At 41.8% G+C, this 21,601-nt stretch overlaps 1 protein-coding gene across 1 annotated transcript in view; it reads left to right on the top strand.

The window, feature by feature from the left end:
- Nucleotides 2,898-21,601, top strand: part of NEK9 (NIMA related kinase 9) — a 46,100-nt gene continuing 27,396 nt past the window's right edge. The window contains exons 1-10 of the mRNA XM_003356752.4: nt 2,898-3,271; nt 6,026-6,203; nt 8,398-8,453; nt 9,016-9,086; nt 10,569-10,674; nt 12,905-13,036; nt 15,653-15,763; nt 17,650-17,714; nt 20,809-20,859; nt 21,316-21,508. Of these exons, the coding sequence (XP_003356800.1) occupies nt 3,053-3,271; nt 6,026-6,203; nt 8,398-8,453; nt 9,016-9,086; nt 10,569-10,674; nt 12,905-13,036; nt 15,653-15,763; nt 17,650-17,714; nt 20,809-20,859; nt 21,316-21,508 (1,182 nt within the window). The 5' untranslated portion in view covers nt 2,898-3,052. The remainder of the gene's footprint in view (nt 3,272-6,025; nt 6,204-8,397; nt 8,454-9,015; nt 9,087-10,568; nt 10,675-12,904; nt 13,037-15,652; nt 15,764-17,649; nt 17,715-20,808; nt 20,860-21,315; nt 21,509-21,601) is intronic.

Below are 21,601 nucleotides of genomic sequence, written 5' to 3'. Positions count from 1 at the left end.
CCACAGCAACACAGGATCCAAGCCATGTCTCCGAACTACACCACAGTTCACGGCAATGCCAGATCCTTAACCCACTGAGCAAGGCCAGGGATCGAACCTGCAACCTCATGGTTCCTAGTCGGATTCGTCAACCACCGAGCCACGACAGGAACTCCTCAGTCAGTCTTACATTTACATTTTTAAAATGTTATATACATAAAAGAATAACAACCTGATGCTCTCTCAACAAATAATTTTTTTTTTTTTTTTTTTTTTTTTTTTTTTTTGTCTTTTTGCCTTTTCTAGGGCCGCTCCCAAGGCATGTGGAGGTTCCCAAGCTAGGTGTCAAATCAGAGCCATAGCCACCGGCCTATGCCAGAGCCACAGCAATATGGGATCTGAGCCGTGTCTGCGACCTACACCACAGCTCACGGCAATGCCGGATCCTCAACCCACTGAGCAAGGCCAGGGATCGAACCCACAACCTCATGGTTCCCACTTGGATTTGTTAACCACTGCGCCACAATGGGAACTCCAACAAATAATTTTTAAGCCTATAATATCAAGCACTTTTCTAGGCACCAGTGTTATATAGTTGTGAACAAGAGGGCAAAATCCAGTTTCTCATGGAGCTTTATTCTAATGAATGGAGATAATAAAGTAAATATAAACAAGACATCAATTTTATAGATAAGTATTGTGAAGGAAATAAGGAGTAATGTAATCTGGTGGGAAAACTGTGTTATTTTGGATCAGATTGGGTGTGAAAAAGAGAAGTTTGGTTAAATATAAGTAAGTATAAAAGCAGACCATAATGACGTCTGGTACACTAAGAGAAAAAATGAATCCAGATCAAGGAAGACAGAAGTCCCTTGTACTCTCCTATTCAGACCCCATGTGGAATGTTATGCAGAGTGCCGGATATCGTATTTTAAAAAGGAATGTTGGTGAACTCTTAAAAAAAATTTTTTTTTTGGAGAGGTCAGAGGAATGTGACACCCTTTACCCCATTCCACCAATTCTCTTCCTCCTATACCTGCTGGCACTATCCACCCACTTAAAAGCTAGATGTGAGTCTCCTGGACACAGATTTGCCTCACCAACTATACCTAGCTGATCGTAGGGTTCTAAATGTTCTTCAGATGGCTTTCTTCATCTTTTTTTCCTTTTTTGGCCACAACTGCAGCATATGAAAGTTTCCAGGCCAGGAATCAAATCTGAGCTGCAGCTTTAATCTTTGCCACAGCTGCAGCAATGCCAGATCCTTAACCCACTGCACCAGGGGATGCTGGGGATTGAACCCACATCTCCGCAGCGACAGGATCCACCTCAGAGACAATGCCAGATCCTTTAATTGCTTGCCACAGCAGGAACTCCCTCAGTTCGGATTTCTTAAATTGGGCCCCATCTCCATTCACACTGATAGTACCTCAGTGCCTGTCTTCTGGCCTCCAGTCTTTGTCTTTCATTTTGCCATCAGAGTTCTTGGTAAAATATAGCTTTGGTATTATATAAAGTAACCATATTGTTTATTGTCTGAGCTGGGCACGTGAGCAAAAGGAGACTATTATGCTAGAGGAAAAGGTACAAATTGTGACTTGCCCCAGCAAACCGGGACATATAGTCACAAAAATAATACACTCCCCTGCTTAAAAATCTCCAATTTTCCACTGCCATGTTGCTGGCTTTGGCTCCCTCACTAGCTGTGTAACACAGCAGGTTACTTAACCCCTCTCAGTTCCTTCTGTATGCTACGAGGATTAAATGGGATGATACATGAAAAGAAAACCTTTAGCAGAGTTCCCGTCGTGGCTCAGTGGTTAACGAATCAGACTAGGAACCATGAGGTTTTGGGTTCGATCCCTGGCCTTGCTCAGTGGGTCAAGGATCCGGCTTTGCCGTGAGCTGTGGTGTAGGTTACAGACTCGGTTCGGATCCCGCGTTGCTGTGGCTCTGACGTAGGCCAGCGGCTGCAGCTCAGATTGAACCCCAAGCCTGGGAACCTCCATATGCCACGGGAGCAGCCCAAGAAATGGCAAAAACAAAAACAACAACAACAACAACAAAAACCTTTAGCATAGTGCCAGGAACATAATAAATGTTAGCTGTTACCTCTGTAGGTCATATTGCCACAACCTTACAATTGAAAGACAACCTCATAGTCCCACAACTTTACGACTGAAAGACAACCTTGGAGATGTAACTTGCCCACGGTCACAAAACGGATGGAACATGTTTCCACTCTATCACAATTTTCTTAGTGACTTGAGAGCAGGAAGCATCTCTTTGCAGATCCCCACCTCCAAATGCAGTATCTTGCACCTGGTGTTCGAAGAATCGCGGGACTAGATGGGCAAAGATTTTTAAAGACATGGAAGAATGTGAAATCTGAAAAAGAGGGGGAGATTGTCATGATAGTTGACTTAAAACACCTAGAATTGTGTGGAAAAGGGAAGGACCCAGGGTAGTTCTGGAAGAAGTAACCGGTGCACTGACTGAGATGACAGGGTGGGGTGGGGGTGGGGGGGCAAGTATTTCTGCTTATCTTTACTCTTCGTGTGTCTTTACTATAACCTCTTTCTAAACAAAGGGCGCTATCTGACGTTGAAAGAGACTGCTTCCCCAGCCACTGCCGTTGAAATAGGTCTGTGGCCAAGATGAGACTGAACAACCTTTGCACCTCAAAACTGTCTGGGGACCTGGCCAGGGCTCAGCCGAGGGGTCTTTAGACCGGTCGGTGATGTCCCTGCCCCTGCCAGAGCCCTTTGGCTCCATGCAGCCCCCACGAAGTGCTACCAACTCCGCCCGAGGCCTCGTTTTCCTCACAACCGGGAAGGAGAGAAGTCTTGGCCCCGAGGCTAAGCGAGCTGGCGGGCGAAGGCGGAGGAAACCCCCGCCGGGCCGGAAGCACCCGCAGCTGCTTCCGGGTCAGGGGGGAAGGAGCCACCATGGAGCCTCGCGGGGTGGCGGGGCTGGCGAAGCCGCGGGTCGGTGTCTGAAGCGGGAGCGGCGCAGCGCCGCCAGCACCGCCGGGGACACGCAGGCCGGTCCCGCCGCCGCCGCCGCCGCCGCCATGTCGGTGCTGGGCGAGTACGAGCGACACTGCGATTCCCTCAACTCGGACTTTGGGAGCGAGTCGGGGGGTGGCGGGGACGCGGGCCCGGGGCCCAACGCGGGTCCGGGGCCGCGAGCCGGCGGCGGCGCGGCGGAGCAGGAGGAGCTGCACTACATCCCCATCCGCGTCCTGGGACGCGGCGCCTTCGGGGAAGCCACGCTGTACCGCCGCACCGAGGTAGCCGCCCCCGTCCCGCCTGCGCGGCCCGGCTCTCCCCGCGCCTCGTCCTTACTTAGTGTCAGGGCGCCCGCAGTTATGTGTCTCGGGGTCCTCACCACTCGGCCACCTCACTTGCCCTCAGAGTTGGTTGGATCGCTGGTTTTACTAACTGGTCATTTTTTTTTTTTCTTAAACGCAAGTCATTGAACCTTCTCTAAGCCTTAGTTTCCCCATCTGTAAGTTGGAGTTAGTGGTAACTATCTGCCTTAAAAGTAATGTTTATTTTTTTAAGGTTGTTTTGAGAATCGAACGGGGATTCTTTCCAAATTGTATATTAAAATGGTATACGAGTGTTAGATCTCGTCAAAACTTCCTTCCCCTCTCATTCTGTACAGCTCTCCAAGGTCGGGGTGGAGAGGAGGGGATAGCTTCAAATTTCCCACATCCATGTCAACCCCGCTATCTTTGCCATAGCTTTGAGTTTAGATGTGAACATTGAGTTCGAGATTTTTCTCGAATGTCGCTGGGAAGATTGTCTTGTGTCGGTTTCTTCCTCATCCAGCAGCGTTTATGCATGGGATTTTTTTTTTTTTTTTTTTTTTTTTTTGGTGTATTCTAAGCCATTAGTTCTTAACTTTGCCAGGGATAAGGACTTCTTTGAGAATCTAATGTAAACATTGCCTCCCACCAATCCATTATTACACATATACACATCCATTGAAGAGATTCGTGGATTATTGATCCTCAGATTCAGAATGTGTACTGATTAAAACCCTGTAGTGGTGACTCTCCTTCCAAAAGCTAACCATAAACTCGATTTGATCACTAAAGGCTTAAAACTGTAGTCTTGGAATAGTTAAGCATCAATCAGAACCTTATGGGGTTGCTGAAGATGATTATCTGCAGTGCTGTTTTGTGTTCCAAGCTAGCATACTTTTAAGGCTAAAAGATGGAGGAGGAGAGAAGTGGTTGCAAAATTAATATATAGAGTTACTGTTAAAATTCGGTTTTCCAAATGCACTATGAGAAAGAAGAGATGAGCATTAATATTCCTATTTTATAGTTAAAGCAACTAAGACAGTATATTTGTGTAACTTGCCACTTTTAATTAGAAGCAAATCCTGGGCTGGGACAGAGTTTCACATCTTCTTGTCCATGCCTTTCCATTATTATCATGTTGAACTTGATTCTGAAATTATTTTAAATTATATTACACTTCCCCAAAACTATATAGTATTATCTGTAACACCAAATATTTATTACATCTCTGAGTATAAAGGATTAACTTGAAGCAGCCCTTTCCCTCAAGAAGCTTATATTTCAGTGGGAAGACCAGTTAGATTTGTTCTTTAGCAAATAACATATAAGTTATACATGTACATAAATAAAAAAGAATGGACAAATATTTCAGTGTATGAGCACTAAAAATTAAGGGAATGGTTGCATTGAATAAATGCACAGTAGAAGGTTTATCCATCTTCCTCAAAAGGTTTTTTTGGTTTGTTGTTGTTGTTATTTTTCTTTTTAAGGGCTGCACTAGCCGCATATGGAAGTTCCAAGGCTAGGGGTCAAATCAGAGCTACAGCTGCAGGCGTACACCACAGCCACAGCAACTCAGGATCTGAGCTGCATCTGTGACCTACCTCGCAGCTCATGGCAGTTCCATGTCCCAAACCCACTGAGTAAGGCCAGCGATCAAACCCACATCTTCATTGGTACGAGTCGGGTTCGTTTCTGCCATGATGGGAACTCCCTCCTCAGAAGTTCTAAAGGCCCAGTAGAGCCAGTCTAAAGGATATGCATGGTTATTTAGGTAGGATGCTCCTGGGCTGGGGAGCAGTATCAGTAAAAGACAGTATGAAAGAGAGCAGACATTAGCAGCTGCAGGTAAGTTTTCCTGAGTAGAGGAAGACATAGAATGAGAAAAGTGACAGAGAAACAGTTGCAAAATCAGAGTGAGGGAAGTGCACTAAAAATCCTTAAACATGATTTATTCTTTTTTTTCTTTTCTTTCTTTCTTTTTTTTTTTTTTTTTGTCTTTTTAGGGCTGAACCTGTGGCATATGGAGGTTCCCAGGCTAGAGGTCTAATCAGAGCTGTAGCCACTGGCCTACACCACAGCCACAGCGACACCAGATCTTAGCTGAGACTGCGATCTGCAGCACAGCTCACGGCAACACCGGATCCTTAATCCACTGAGCAAGGTCAGGGATGGAACCTGCCACCTCATGGTTCCTAGTCGGATTCGTTTCCACTGCGCCATGATGGGAACTCCCAGACGTGACTGTTCTTAATCCAGAAAGGATAAATGAAAATCACTAGAGAAATCTAAATTTATAAAATTAGAGGCAACTTTAATATTTCCATTTTACAAGAAACAGTGGTCAGCTATGGATAACCACTCTCCAGTTCTCTGTTCCCCCAATACTCTAGCCATATTACTGTCCTAATCATGACTAGCAGTCTGTCTTAATGTCCCTCAATAGAATCTTTGAGATCTGCCTCCAACCCATGTTTTTACCTGAAATTGACATCATGTAAATTAGGTGTAAAAACCTGTAACAGCATCATAATGCTTTTCCCAGTCCTGCAGTGTTATGATACTTAATTTTATGCAGAACCTTTCAAGTCTGTTCATGTTTTGTTTAAAGGCAGAAAAGGAGTCAGTCTCTGCCCATCTAGGAAGTTCTCTTTCTAGGCTTACAGATCCGGGTATGGAGTCATTCTCTGCCAGGCAAGAGGAAAGCACGATACCTCTATTACTGTGTTGTAGGATGACTCATTGGTCGTGTGGAAGGAAGTTGATTTGACCCGACTGTCTGAGAAGGAACGTCGTGATGCCTTGAATGAGATCGTTATTCTGGCGTTGCTGCAGCATGACAATATTATTGCCTACTACAATCACTTCCTGGACAATACCACCCTGCTGATTGAGCTGGAGTATTGTAATGGTAAGGTAGAACTCAGTGGGACTTCTTCCAGCTAGACATTCTTGTGCTTATACTTACCTTGAGGGGGAAAGAAAAAGAAGGTGCATATACAGTGATTAAAAAAAAAAAAAAAAAAACTAGATGGATTTCTAGAGTTTAAGAGAACTAGTTCAGGCCCTGCAGTGTTTTGAAGTGATCTACAAAATGAAGGGAGGGATTTTCCCCTGAATACCTAAATTCTCCTTTGTGATTATAATTCCATCGTCATATTATTTGATCAGTTAAATTTTACATTCATTTTCCAAGGTTTTTTTCACGAAATGACATTAGTCAGGCGTTAGAGACATAGCATGGTTTGGCACTGAGTGATGTAATATTTAATGAAATCTTATAGCTGATATTTATTTATCTTGGCTTCAGCTAAAGCTGTCGTATTGAAAAGTGGTCCAAAGATCATAGCTGACTGAAAATGATATATAGCAAAGCATGGCCTTATCTGGTCTCTGATTTCTTTGAGCCCTTTTGCTTGTAAAAGAGCAGTCTAGCCTAGTTGTTAAAAAAAAATAGACCCTGAACCCATATCCCAAGCTCCACTACTTTTTAGCTCTATAATCTTGCACAAGCAGCCTAACTTCTCTGTGCCTCAGTTTTCTTATCTTAAGTGAGATTGCAGATAAGCAGTAGTTAAGCTCATAGGGTTGTATTAAATGAATGTGTAAAGCCCCTAGCATAGTGCTTGATATGTAGCAAATTTTTAGTAATTACTGTGCTAGCTCTTATCCTTCTTACTACACAGAGAACCCTGAAAGCCCTTTCTTGAGCTGCATGTTAGAGAGGTTCCAGCATATTCTTCACTTAAATCTCTAAGAGAGGAGTTCCCTTGTGACACAGTGGGTTAAGGATCCACCCTTGTCACTACAGCAAATTAGGTCCCTGCTGTGGTACAGGTTCAATCCCTGACCCAGGAACTTCCACCTGTGACAGGTGTGGCCAAAAAAAAAAATCTCTAAGAGAAAGCTCCTAGATTTCTAACTTTCTTACTAGCTTCTTGGATATCATGATTGTTCCTTGTTCTGATCAACCCTAAATATGTGAGATTATATTAGCGATTTTTGAAGTAGCAAAAGCCTCTAGTAGTTAACTTCCTTTGTGGTTAGGAGGAACTAGAACAAATAGTACATTTATTGAAACACAGAGTTACTAAATTGCAGAAGCAAAGAAGTTGTGAAACTTAGCCAGGACTACAGTGTAAGTTATAGTTGCAGGTAGGAAATACAGTGAGTCATCATCATTTGCGGTCTGTATTACTTTATAATGAGAGGAGAAGCAAAATCAGACTTACTCTGCAGCAAGGAGTTAGTAAAGGGGGTCAAGACTGGAAACAATCTAGAGTCTACCCTAAATTTTGGGAAACCTTTTCAATATGAAATGGAAAGAAAAAGAAGGTGATATATACACCTGTATATACAAAACATCCCATCACAGGAGTACCTGGCAGGTTCTAATAGTCAAATGAGAGAGATGTGACCAAAACATTGCAGATTCCTTTAAAGGGAGTTCTGAAAAAAGAAAATCATCTGATTTTGAAGACTTTCAAAGTAATTTCGCTAATTAGGGTACTATAGAAATGGTCTTTACTCTCATCTTTTCTAAAAATGCCATACTTCCTGTTTTTCAGTTTTTGTTTTTTTGAGTCTCTTCTGTTAGGGAGGGGAATCCTTTTTTTTTTTTTTTAATCATTTTAATATTTGTTTCCCATATAACTTAAATATAGCTCTAATCTACTTTTTTTTTTTTTTTTTTTGCTTTTTGGCTTTTTGGCTTTTTAGGGCTGCACCCGTGGCATATAGAGGTTCCTAGGCTAGGGGTCAAATTGGAGCTGTACCTGCTGGCCAACACCACAGCCCACAGCAATGCTGGATCCTTAACCCACTGAGTGAGGCCAGGGATCGAACCTGCCTCGTCATGGATGCTAGTCAGATTTGTTTCCGCTGAGCCACGACAGGAACTCCAGGGAGGGGAATTTTTGAAGAATATTTCAGATATAGGCTTTGACAGATGGGAAGAGTTTTGTATCCATGTAAAGAGGCAAGAGGGAAGAATGGATTTCCTTTGGAGCAGAAGCAAAATCCTTCGCTTCCTGTGTCACCTGTTAAAACCATAGTACCTTTGATCTCTATTAATTAATTCAAACCTGTTTCTTGTTTAATTGCAGGAGGTAACCTTTATGACAAAATCCTTCGTCAAAAGGACAAGTTGTTTGAGGAAGAGGTAACTCACATTTCTGTGGAAGGAAGCTAGAATTGTAGTATTGTGATTCTTGCATTCTAGTTCTGTATTTATACTCTTCCAACAATGAAGAGTGTTTTTTTTCCTTTTGTTCAGACTCCTTCCAGGCCCTGGTTGATATTCATGAGAAAGGAAACCTCTAACAAGGAAGCTGTCTTTAGCTGCTTCCTAAACGGTTTACCTCAACATCATGATTCTCTATGGGCTTTCTTTCCCGGTTCTATTACTGCATACTGGTATGCCCAGTTTTCTATACCTTTGCATTCTTCCTGGGTTTCTTTCCACAAGTCTGCTTCACCATACTATATTTTATAACAACATTGGAACTATTTTATGATGATCTGCTTTCTTTCTTTTTTTTTTTACCCCTATCTCTTTTCTTTGCCTACTCAACCTACAAGCAAGAAATGTCAAGTCATGTTGAATCATAACCTCTGATTGCAGTTTCCTTTGTTTTGTGTGTTCAAGTGTGTATGTATGTGTATGTATTTAAATGGAAGTTTGTTTGTTTCCAGTCCAAATATAATTTATTTTTTCTCCGCAGATGGTAGTGTGGTACCTATTTCAGATTGTTTCAGCAGTGAGCTGTATCCATAAAGCTGGAATCCTTCATAGGTAAGAGTGAAATAATATGGGATGGATTCCATTTCACCCATCCAACCCCCACCTTGGGCACCTCCTGTCAGCACTATTATTTTCTTGATTAAGCAGTCAAGGCTCTTCCGTTGATATAATTTAGGAAGGAAAGAGTGAGTAATGAAGGGCATTATCTTCACTTCCTGAAGTTAAACTGTGTTTGTGATCTAGGAAGAATCTCCTCAATAGCTAGGTACTGCTCAGTCATCTCCTAAAGAAAAATTTTTTTTGGGGGGGTTGCTTTTTTTAGGGCCGCACCCAAGGCATATGGAAGTTCCCTGGCTAGGGGTTGAATCAGAGCTGCAGCTGCCAGCCTACACCACAGCTCACAGCAATGCTGGATCCTTAACCCTCTGAGCAAGGCCAGGGATCAAACCCAGGTCCTCATGGATACTAGTTGGTTTTGTTACCACTGAGCCACGACAGGAACTCCCGTCTTAAAGAAATATTTTAGAGATGAGTTCATTAATTCATCAGTTAAGCTTGGAAGCCACTGTAAAAGTGGTATTAGATTAGTTGGAATTCACAGTAAATGTTTTCTCTGAGCAATAATTGGCAATTGTTTTTACTTTTATAATTAAGTCTTTTAATGTAAGTAAAAACTTATTCATTTTGTACAATTAATTATGCAGTTTTCCCACATCTTTGGAAGGAGGCTGAGGGGACAGCTTTCTATGCATTTCTAGCTATAGGAGAGAACCCTTATAAGAACATTTCCATATTGTTATATCCTTAAGTGAGTCATGGACCATTGCTAGAAATAATTGTTAATACATTAGTATTTCTTTTTTTGTTGTTGGTTTGTCCATTTGGTTAACATACATTTCTTGATAGATATTGAGTGGCTACAGTTGTATATTGTTATTTTCTTTTCAGAAATTAACAAAGAACATTGTTCTAGTTTTTTCACATCTTTCAGTAAAGGAAGTCAGAGTGTAAACCAGGCACAGTTTGTGTTACTTACGGTCAGTTCATCTTTAGAAAAATAGCCAGTGATTTTATTAAGGTGATCTACATAGCCTGATCATTTTGCTGTTGGGATGTGCAGTCTTCTCTTGCCTTAACAGATTTCAACCTTTGACAACAACTAAGTGGTCAAATGCCCTGATATCACTTAATTCAAGGCATAAGTGGTAATTGTACAGACAGTGTACCTTATAGGAGTTATGATTACCTAGGGCATTGTTTTTGTTTTTTTATCTGACCCTCTCAACTTTTCCTATTGCCTTCATTGGTTTGGGGGACATGCCTGTTCTATGCAGCCCTGGAGGTTGGATTTAATTCTGTGCCCTCACTCCCCCAAGTCCCCTTTTCAGTATTAAAGTATGTGAGAAAGTGATACCATTCTTTGGGATCCCATAACAGTGTGAGCAGTGATAACATTCTTTTTTATTTTGTACTAATCTTAGGCAGAAAGGGTGAGTATATGGGTTTGATATATAGAATCTTTTTTTTTTTCAGAGATATAAAGACATTAAATATTTTTCTGACCAAAGCAAACCTGATAAAACTTGGGGATTATGGCTTAGCAAAGAAACTTAATTCTGAGTATTCTATGGCTGAGACGGTAAGTATGTGTTGCTCTTGACTTAATTTTTTTTCTTTTCCTTTCCTGCCCCATGAGATATAAATTTACCCCTTAAATCTTGCATACTTTTCTCAGTATTCTTACAAGTTCCCCATACTTACAAAGCAGGTCTTCAGGAGTCTTTTTCCAAGACTCACTAACAGGCATTTACATCCCTAATTTTTTTTTTTTTTAGTCATTGTCCATGTAACAGTTCTGACATCATTGCCCTTTCCAGCACTGACTAAAGACTTTTCTGAAAGCAGTAAAATGCTTCATCTTTTTTTCTAGCCTAGGATCTTTAGTAGATTTCACTTTATCTCTTATTTAATGTTCAAGCTTAGGATGTTGGACTTCTCTGTTGTGTTTCCTTTGAATTTCTCTAGTTCAGAAGTCCTGTATTACAAATAAAGGCTGATGCCCAGGGAACAGTTTGCTCTTTAATATCACATGCAGTCTGAACCACAGGGCTCCCTTCTCACCTGATCCTATGAAAGACCTTTGGTAAAGAGTAGACACAAACGGATCTTTTTTTTTTTTTTTTTTGTCTTTTTGCTATTTCTTGGGCCGCTCCCGCGGCATATGGAGGTTCCCAGGCTAGGGGTCGAATCGGAGCTGTAGCCACTGGCCTACGCCAGAGCCACAGCAACGCGGGATCCGAGCCGCGTCTGCAACCTACACCACAGCTCACGGCAACGCCGGATCGTTAACCCACTGAGCAAGGGCAGGGACCGAACCCGCAACCTCATGGTTCCTAGTCGGATTCGTTAACCACTGCGCCACGACGGGAACTCCAACACAAACGGATCTTTAAGGACAATGATCTGATCCTTTTAAGACTTATAAAACCCAATTATTACTCTTCTGGTTTTTACGGTGCTCTGTCTTTAAAAGAACTTGAAAATATGAGTTAATTTTGTCCTGTTGATGTTTCTTTTGATAATGTTGAGATATGCCTGCCAGCAATTTAGAGATATCCAAGAATACGGATAGCCAGGTTGGGAGTTTGCTTCTGGGACCCATTGTGCTTGTATGATGGGGCCATATTGAGCTTCTGAGGAAGTAGTCATGTCCTTGCCTGGATTTTTCCCTTCAAGAGTATTCTGATAAAAACCAAGATTTAACTTTTTTTCAGCCATTTAAATGCAAAGGAGGAGTGATATGAAAACTTATAAATGCTGTATAAGCCATCTGAAAAATTGCTTTGCTTTGCTGACTTAAAGATGGCTATCAGTTTTATTACCTCTGAATAATAGGGTACTCATTGTCTCTAATCTTTGGAGAGACATGAGCTCCATTCAGGACATTTTTTTATTCCCAAACACATTCTTGAACGCAGATCTTTATTTTTTTATTTATTTATTTATTTTTAGGACCACACCCATGGCACATGGAGTTTCCCAGGCTAGGGGTCCAATTGCAGCTACAGCCGCCGACCTACCCCACAGCACACAAATACAGCTCACGGCAATGCTGGATCCTTAACCCATTGAGTGAGGCCAGGGATCAAATCCAATTAGGCTTCATGGTTCCTAATTGGATTCATTTCCTCTGCGCCATGACGGGAACTCCCTTTTTTTTAATTTAAAAAAAAAAAATTTTTTTTTTTGGCTGTACCCATAGCATGTGGAAGTTCCTGGTCCAGGAGTTGAACCCGTGCCACAGCAGAGGCCTGAGCCTCAGCAATGATAATGCCATATCCTTAACCCATTGAGCCACCGGGGAACTCCAGAAAATCTTTTTAAATTTGAAAGTAGTTCACTAACAGTATTGATATGACAAATGTTAAATTAAGCTGTTTACAAAGTTTCACTACTATGAGTTTCAGTTATGACTTTTAACCCCTTTATTCAGTTACCATCTCCACTACCAGTTTTTTTGTTTTTTTCCATTGGTGAGCTTTTACCAAGAATGCTTTATCTCTGAAGTCTTCAGTGGCCTTGAATGCCTAAAGCCTCTGTGATCCACAAACCACAGAGCTCTTCTTCCTCTCGCAAATTGCCACAGGCCTTTACCACAGAGATTGGCCTTTTATAATTTGCCCCAAAGATCTGACGAATAAGATTTCTCTCCGTGGTGGCATCATCTCATAAACATTTTGGGATATGCTGATGAATGTTTTATAGTTGTTATCAGTAATTCCTAGGAAATTCAATTTGGTTTTGAAATACTAATACAGTTAAGTTACCTCAGAAGAAGTTATTCTGTGATTATTTTCTTTGTTGTTCAGCTTGTGGGAACTCCATATTACATGTCTCCAGAGCTCTGCCAAGGAGTAAAATACAATTTCAAGTCCGATATCTGGGCGGTAGGCTGTGTCATTTTCGAACTGCTTACGCTAAAGAGAACATTCGATGCTACAGTAAGTTAATGTATTATTCCTATATTGTCCTTGCGAATGGTATGACTTGGTTAAGAGAATCAACTTCATTTATCCCTGAGCTTCTGATTTCTTCAACAGAGATCAGCTGTAGGCAAAAATAACCAGTATTCAGGCACTGGCTTAGTAGTGCATTATTGAAATGCTATAGACTAGATTTATCTCCACTTTGAATTACCCATTAAAATAATCATATCAAGTAGTTTGAGCATGGTACTTAAATCCATTGACTGTAATTTTTTTTTTTGACTTTTTGTCTTTTCTAGGGCCGTACCTGCCGCATATGGAGGTTCCCAGGCTAGGGGAGCTGTAGTCACCAGCCTATGCCAGAGCAACTTGGGATCTGAGCCGCATCTGCAGCCTACACCACAGCTCATGACAACGCCAGGTCCTTAACCCACAGTGTGAGGCCAGGGATCAAACCCGAAACCTCATGGTTCCTAGTCGGATTCGTTAACCACTGAGCCATGAAAGGAACTCCTGTTGACTATAATTTTTAAACTGGCTCTAGGATTGACTCTGTGATGCAGCAGTTGGGATAAGCCATTTCATTTCTCATGCTTCTACTTTTTTTTTAAAGCTAAGGCAAATTATATAATACTTATTATTTTGATCTTTTTTATGAAAAATTACATACACACTGACTCTTATTAAAAGATTGTTACTGTTTTGTAGACAACAGATCCCGTTAAGTCTCTTTTCTTTTCTTCTTAAGTAAAGTCCAGTTCCTGGTCGGATTCCTTCTCAAGCTTTAATATGCATTGGAAATCACCTTGGCGTCTTGTTAAAATGCAGACTATTTTAGTGTGTCTGGAGCCAGGCCTGATACTTTGCATTTCTAACAAACTTCCAGATGATGCTGATGCTGCTAGTCCATGGACCGCAATTTGAGTAGCAAAAGTGATTCACATCCAATATCCTTTACAAACCAGATGTGAGAACTTAAGCAAGTCACTTCATCTCTTTGATCCTCTATAACAAGGATCAAATCACTTGATCCTTGTTATAGATTCTCTGCTAATGTATATGGAAAATGCAAATGTAAGATAATGTAAAACTAATTGGACTTTAATGAGACCTAAAGTTTTTCCAATTTTCTTAAATAATATAGTAGAAGGAAAATGAGTTTTGTAGTTAGATAGACTTTGGTTGGAATTACGGCTCCATTTTTTATTGTCTGTGTAATCTTGCATAAGTTACTTTACATCTCTGAATTGGTAATGATAATCTTGTGTGGTGTTTGCAAGGGTTAAAAACCATCATATGTGGAGTTCCCTTGTGCAGTGGTTTAAGGGTCTTGGTGTTGTCACTGCAGTGGCTTGGGTTGCTACTGTGGCACAGATTCAGTCTCTGGCTTAGGAACTTCTACATGCTGCAGGCGTAGCAAAAAAAACAAATTATATGTGCAGCTTATGTTACATAGTGGTCTCTCAGTAAAAGTGGTGGTAGCATTATTATAATTTATTATCATTATCAACTTATTATTTATTGTCTTGTCTATCGTAGCACAGTATCACCTATATAATCACTATTAGAATATATAAGTTAGGAGGCAAATTAGTTGTCAAAGTAGATACTTAAAGCCAAGAAGCACAGCTAACCTTGCTTTCTTTTTTCTTGGAATTCATTTGAAGGATCAGATAATAACATACCCTTAACTATTATTCTGTTGCCCACATAGTCATACCTCGCTGCTGACCAGTTGGCTTTATTTTCTCTCATGGTAGTAGTACATCCCTGTTTCTTGCTGACATGTAGTAATAGTTATGAAAAGAAGTCAGACCTGTTTCAGAACTATTGCCACTTATTTTTAAAAATTAATTTATTAATTCATTTTTGGGCTGCACCCATGGCATGCAGAAATTCCCGGGCCAGGGATTGAATCCATGCCACAGCAGTGACGATGCCAGGTCCTTAACCTGCTGAGCCACAAAGGAACTCCTGCTACTTCTTTATTTTTATTTATTTATTTATTTAGCTTTTTAGGTCCACACCTGCAGCATATGGAAGTTCCCAGGCTAGGGGTCGAATCAGTGCTACAGCTGCTGGTCTACACCACAGCTCACAGCAACACTGGATCCTTAACTCACTGAGCGAGGCCAGGGATCGAACCCGCATCCTCATGGATACCAGTTGTATTTGTTTCCACTGGGCCACAACGGAAACTCCTCCTCCCACTACTTTAAATAACAGTTGAAGACATCTCAGAATCCCTACTGGTAGATTATATCATCTTTATATAACCAAGGACAATACAATAATCATTTTCTTTTTTTGTTTGTTTCTTTTGTCTTTTGTCTTTTTTTTAGGGCCATACCCGCAGCACATGAAGGTTCCCAGGCTAGGGGTCTAAGTGGCACTGTTGCCGCCAGCCTACGCCAGAGCCACAGCAATGCCAGATCCAAGCCGAGTCTGCGACCTACACCACAGTTCATGGCAAAGCCGGATCTTTAACCCACTGAGCAAGGCCAGGGATTCAACCCAAAACCTCATGGTTCCTAGTTGGATTCATTTCCCCTGTGCCACTACAGCAAGTCCAGTAGTTTTTTCTTTTTCTTTTCTTTTTTTTTTTTTTGTCTAATAATCATTTTCTTATAGAATCCACTCAACTTATGTGTGAAGATTGTACAAGGAATCCGGGCCATGGAAGTTGATTCTAGACAGTACTCTTTGGAACTGATCCAGATGGTCCATGCATGCCTTGACCAGGTAAGCATGCATACTGGTTTCCATTCATTGTTTTACCCTTCTAGCCTAGTGTTTGCAGTATGGTATAGATGAATCTACACAAAACCACATCCACTTCCCTAGGCTGTATGCAGGATAACTGCTAATTCATGATAGTTGTGTGCTTCAGCTAACAAATTCTTTGGGTTTTGGGGTTTTGTTTTTGTTTGGTTTGTTTGTTTGTTTTGCTTTTTAGGACTGCATCCATGGCATATGGAAGCTCCCACGCTAGGGATTGAATCAGAGCTGCAGCTGCTGGCCTACGCCACAGCCACAGCAACCCAGGATCCAATGCGAGTCTACAGACTACACCACAGCTCACAGCAATGCTGGACCCTTAACCCACCGAGCAAGGCCAGGGATCAAACCCACATCCTCATGGATACTAACCAGGTTTGTAACCTGAGCCCCAATAGGAACTCCTGTTTTTTTGTTTGTTTTTTTAGCCAACAGATTTAATTTACAGATTTATGAAATGATTTTACCATCTAAATTGTGTTCCATTTTTCATGATCAAGATTAATTCTTATAAATTGACTTTATGAAATAACAGAGATAATTTAGAATTCCTAATGTGTATAGTTCTAAATCTCACAGTTGCCTTGCAGTGTAGCACTAGGTAGTATTGTTCACCAGTGGTCAAAGAACCATAGGCATTAGAATCACCTGGGGATGAGGGGAATTTTACAGGAAAATGAAGATTCCTAGGCCCCACACCAGACCACCTGGATCAGAATCTCTGTGGATAAAGCATAGAAATCACTCCAGGAGATTCTTATTTGCTGTATATATTAAAATTTAGAACCACTGCCTTGCCTTTAGAACAAGTGAGGAAGGTGTGTTTTTATTCGCGTATAAGTTGGTGATAATGAGATGCTAAGCATGAAGCAAAGAACGTGACATAAGAAATTGTGTTTTTTCAGAAAAAAAGGATGATAAATAGTGGTCTTGAGAGGAAGCAAAATCCCTCTTTTGGGGAGTTCCCATCGTGGCTCAGTGGTTAATGAATCCGACTAGGAACCATGAGGTTGCGGGTTCGATCCCTGGCCTTGCTCTGTGGGTTAGGGATCTGGCGTTGCTGTGAGCTGTGGTGTGGGTCGAAGATGTGGCTTGGATCCCGCATTGCTGTGGCTCTGGCGTAGGCCGGCAGGTACGGCTCCGATAGACCCCTAGCCTGGGAACCTCCATATGCTGCGGGAGTGGCCCTAAAAAAGGCAAAAAGACAAAAAAAAAAAAAAAAAAAAAAAATCCCTCTTTTGATTTCATCTTGCCCATTTCCTTTATTTTTTTATTTTTTTAGATTTAATTTTATTTTTTGCTTTTTAGGGCTGCACCTGGAGGTTCCCAGACTAGGGGTCTAATCAGAACTACAGCTGCCGGCCTACACCACAGCCACAACAACGCAGGATCCAAGCTGCATCCGCAACCTACACCACAGCTCACAGCAACATTAGATCGTTAACCCACTGAGCGAGGCCAGGGATCAGACCCGAAATCTCATGGTTCCTAGTTGGATTCGTTTACACTGCTCCACAACGGGAACTCTGTCCATTTCCTTTAAATTAAAACTCAACTCAGAGTTCCCATTGTGGCTCAGTGAGTAACAAATCTGACTAGGAGCCATGAGATTGCAGGTTCGATCCCTGGCCCCGCTCAGTGGGTTAAGGATCCGGTGTTTTGGTGAGCTGTGGTGTAGATTGCAGATGAGTCTCGGATCTGGCGTTGCTGTGGCTCTGGCGCAGGCCAGCGGTTACAGCTTCAATTCAACCCCTAGCCTGGGAACCTTCATATGCCTTGGGTGCGGCCCTAGAAAAGACAAAAAAAATAAATAAGTAACCAAAATAAAACTCAGCTCTGGTACTTTTTAGGATCCTGAGCAGAGACCCACTGCAGATGAACTTCTAGATCGCCCCCTTCTCAGAAAACGCAGAAGGTAAAGAACAAAGAAGTCATTTCTTTGTCTTTCTGTAGATGGTTGGCTGACTGTTAGAGGCCTGATCAGAGTACCACAAAGAGAAGGTGGTGTTTCCTGGCCTGGCCACTCTGGTGCTATTTTCTACCAGCATCTCTGCTTTCATTGCTTCATGTAGCTCTTGACTCTCATCTCCTTAGCCTGTACTGTTTCATTCTAAGTTTGTACTGATGAGACCCTAAACCCTCACTCGCTCATCTGTGAGTTCTAATCTAGAGTTGAGGCATTAGAGTATAAGAATTAAGAGAGAAGGGCTCTGGACTCAGACATCCTTATGTTTATGTCTGAGTTCTGTCATTACCTTTGTCAAGTTATTTAATATCTCTGTCCCTTAGTTTTCACCTCTGAAGTAAGGTAGGGTGAGGATTAAAGGAGATAATGCATATAAAGTACTCAGCCCAGGGCTTGGCACAAGGTGCTCAACAGTTGTTGGATAGTACCTTTAATTTTTAGTGCATTGTTTAAGGTGGTAGGTTGCAGTTGGAGGAGTCTGCTTCAGGTATCTTCTGCCCATTTCCAGTAGTTGAGCTTAATTAATTCCTGACTGGTTATTTCCTGAGATTTATGCAGCCTTAGAATTCTCTAGAGGTAGGAAGAATGTCCTTTATCCCTCCTTTTGGTAGGAGGCTTCAAATCATAACACAGAAGATGACATGTTCTTTGTCCTTCTAAATTGTTTCAGTCGCTATTTCATCCTGTTTCACTGTTTTTGCCTTATTACCCTTCTTCCTCCCCTACCATTTCTTTGTTTCTATATCATCCCAATATTAAAACCATGTAGTTTTTCAGGTCTCGCCTTTAGTTGCATAATGTATATACCTAATTCCATAATTTCTGCTCTTTGGTTAGTGCTTTTTATTCTGTTGTATTAAATTAATCTTTTCTGATTATCTAGTTGATCTTTCTTTCTTTTTTTTTTTTTTTTTTTGGCTGTGCCCATGGCATGTGGAAGTCAGACCTTTGCCACAGCAGTGACAACACCAGATCCTTAACTGCTAGGCCACTAGGGAATTCCTCTCTAGTTGATCTTTAGCCAGTGTTTTAGCATCTAGAATTACGTGTAATACTCCAGATACAGCCCTGTGACCTTCACTTTATGATCTATGAATGTTCAGACAATATCACCCTTTAAGGCCTGGTTAAGCATATTTAAGTTCTTTATCTGGCTTATTTTCCAAAAATATATTACTATTTAAATCTCTCCTTTAAATATTTCCATTGATAGTTTTTTTTTTTTTTTTTTTTTTTTTTGTCTTTTGTCTTTTGTCTTTTTGTTGTTGTTGTTGTTGCTATTTCTTGGGCCGCTCCCGCGACATATGGAGGTTCCCAGGCTAGGGGTTGAATCGGAGCTGTAGCCACCGGCCTATGCCAGAGCCACAGCAACGAGGGATCCGAGCCGCGTCTGCAACCTACACCACAGCTCACGGCAAAGCCAGATCGTTAACCCACTGAGCAAGGGCAGGGATCGAACCCGCAACCTCATGGTTCCTAGTCGGATTCGTTAACCACTGCGCCACGACGGGAACTCCCATTGATAGTTTTTAATTGTAGTTTTTATTGAGATAATTGGAGATTAACATGTATACTTTGTTAGAATTTTGTTCTTTGATGGAAAAACATAGGACAGAGTTTTCCAGGTAAAGCACAGATGCAGGAAATTGTAGAAATATTCAGGAAGTACTAAGTCTTTTTTGGCTGGATTAGTGGTTCTAGACCTGGTGCTCTCAATAGCAACACCTCAGGTACTTTCAAAAAAATACTGAGGAGTTCCCGTCGTGGCGCAGTGGTTAACGAATCCGACTAGGAACCATGAGGTTGCGGGTTCGGTCCCTGCCCTTGCTCAGTGGGTTAACGATCCGGCGTTGCCGTGAGCTGTGGTGAAGGTTGCAGACGCGGCTCGGATCCCGCGTTGCTGTGGCTCTGGCGTAGGCCGGTGGCTACAGCTCCGATTCAACCCCTAGCCTGGGAACCTCCATATGCCACGGGAGCGGCCCAAGAAATAGCAACAACAACAAAAGACAAAAAGACAAAAAAAAAAAAAAAAAAAAAATACTGAAATGCTAGAGTTCCCATTGTGGCTCATGGTTTATGAACCCAACTAGTATCCATGAGGACGCAGGTTCAATTCCTGGCCTCGCTCATTGGATTAAGGATCCGGTGTTGCTGCAAGCTGTGGTGTAGTTTGCAGACGTGGCTCAGATCAGGCGTTGCTGTGGCTGTGGTGCAGGCAACAGCTGCAGCTCCAATTCGACCCCTAGCCTTGGAACGTTCACATGCCATCGGTGCTGCCCTAAAAAAAAAAAAAAAGAAATAAAACAGTACAGATGTGTTGGATATTTAGGAAAAGTCAGTTCATGTGATGAGAGACATGCCTTAGGAAGAGTTATTTAGCAATGCTAGTATCAGTGTTAAATCACTAAAAGACTGATAAAATAAATTGGAACTGTGGTGCGACTAATTAGGTGCTACCACAGGCCAGGTCGGAAGTAAAGCCGCCCAGAACTAAGGTGGTGAGACGGGGAAGGAGAGATGAGAATAAAGCGCATTGTATAAGTGAGATCTGTAGAACCTGAATATGGAAGAAAGGGAGATGGCTAAGTCCAAGGTCACTGAAGTTTTCATTTTAAGCCTAGTTCACTGGGAGAACAGAGGGTACCAGTTATAGAATTAGGAGAGTCAGAAAGAAAAGCTGTATGACAGATAGATAATAAACTGAGTTTTAGAGATGTTGAGTTTAGGGACTCAGTGGGCGGACTAGATAGAGGTGTTAGTCTGTTCCTAAAATGCGCATCAGAAGTTCTCAAGGCTCTCTGTTCCAGCCTGGAACATTTCTCAGAGACAGAAGGCAAATGGCCCCAGACTGCTGGCCCTCTTGTCCTTAACTAATGCAAGGCCTATGTAACTTAGTTGTATCAAAGTACTTTCCTAAAAGTATTGTAACGTTGGAGGAGGAATATGGTTTATAGAAGATTAAATCTGTGAAAGGTATTAGAGAGACCTTTAATATAGAAACCGATTATTTTTTTCTCATGTATTTTTGCTTTTCTTTCGTTAGAGAGATGGAAGAAAAAGTCACACTGCTTAATGCACCTACAAAGAGACCAAGGTAATGCTCAAGACTCTTGGAAAGTAATTTACCTTAAATTACCACCAGGGGGTCTTTCTTCCTTGGGTTTGGACATTGTTTGATCCTAGCAAGTAGCCTTTGGCATCCTTTCAGAAGCCAACATCTGCTTAAATGTCAGATAGTCATTTTGGAGAAAAAGAAAGCTGTAATTTCACCCTCATGCTAAAGTGGACATCATTACCATGATGAATGTTGCAAAGTTGAAAAGTGTAGGTGTTATGGATCAGACTGGAATCTGAGCTGGCCAGGCTATGATGAAGCCCTGAGGCAGGAATTGCAAAGCCTGCTATGATAGAGGGTTGAAATAAGTTGTCGAGAAAGAACATAGTTTCTCATACCATAATTGGCAGTTCTTCTCAGGGAACAGACTGGAAACATTTTTCTTTGATACAATTTTTATGTTAAATGTGCCTTTGTTCTGGGGGTTGTTGGCAGGTCAAGCACTGTGACTGAAACACCCATTGCTGTGGTAACATCCCGAACCAGTGAAGTCTATGTTTGGGGTGGTGGGAAATCCACTCCCCAGAAACTGGATGTCATCAAGAGTGGCTGTAGTGCCCGGCAGGTGTGTGCAGGGAATACCCACTTTGCTGTGGTCACAGTGGAGAAGGAACTCTACACCTGGGTGGTAAGTGAAAGCTAAGTTCTTTAGAGGCTGTGGCTCACTTCAGGCTGCTTTTCCTTCCCACTCTTCTGAGGGAGCTCATTTTTTTCCAGTGGT

The sequence above is a fragment of the Sus scrofa genome, chromosome 7, assembly GCF_000003025.6.
Source record: "Sus scrofa isolate TJ Tabasco breed Duroc chromosome 7, Sscrofa11.1, whole genome shotgun sequence".
NCBI classification, from domain to species: Eukaryota; Metazoa; Chordata; class Mammalia; order Artiodactyla; family Suidae; genus Sus; species Sus scrofa.
Note: the sequence above shows the minus strand (reverse complement) of the source record. Positions and strands in the feature narration are given on the sequence as shown.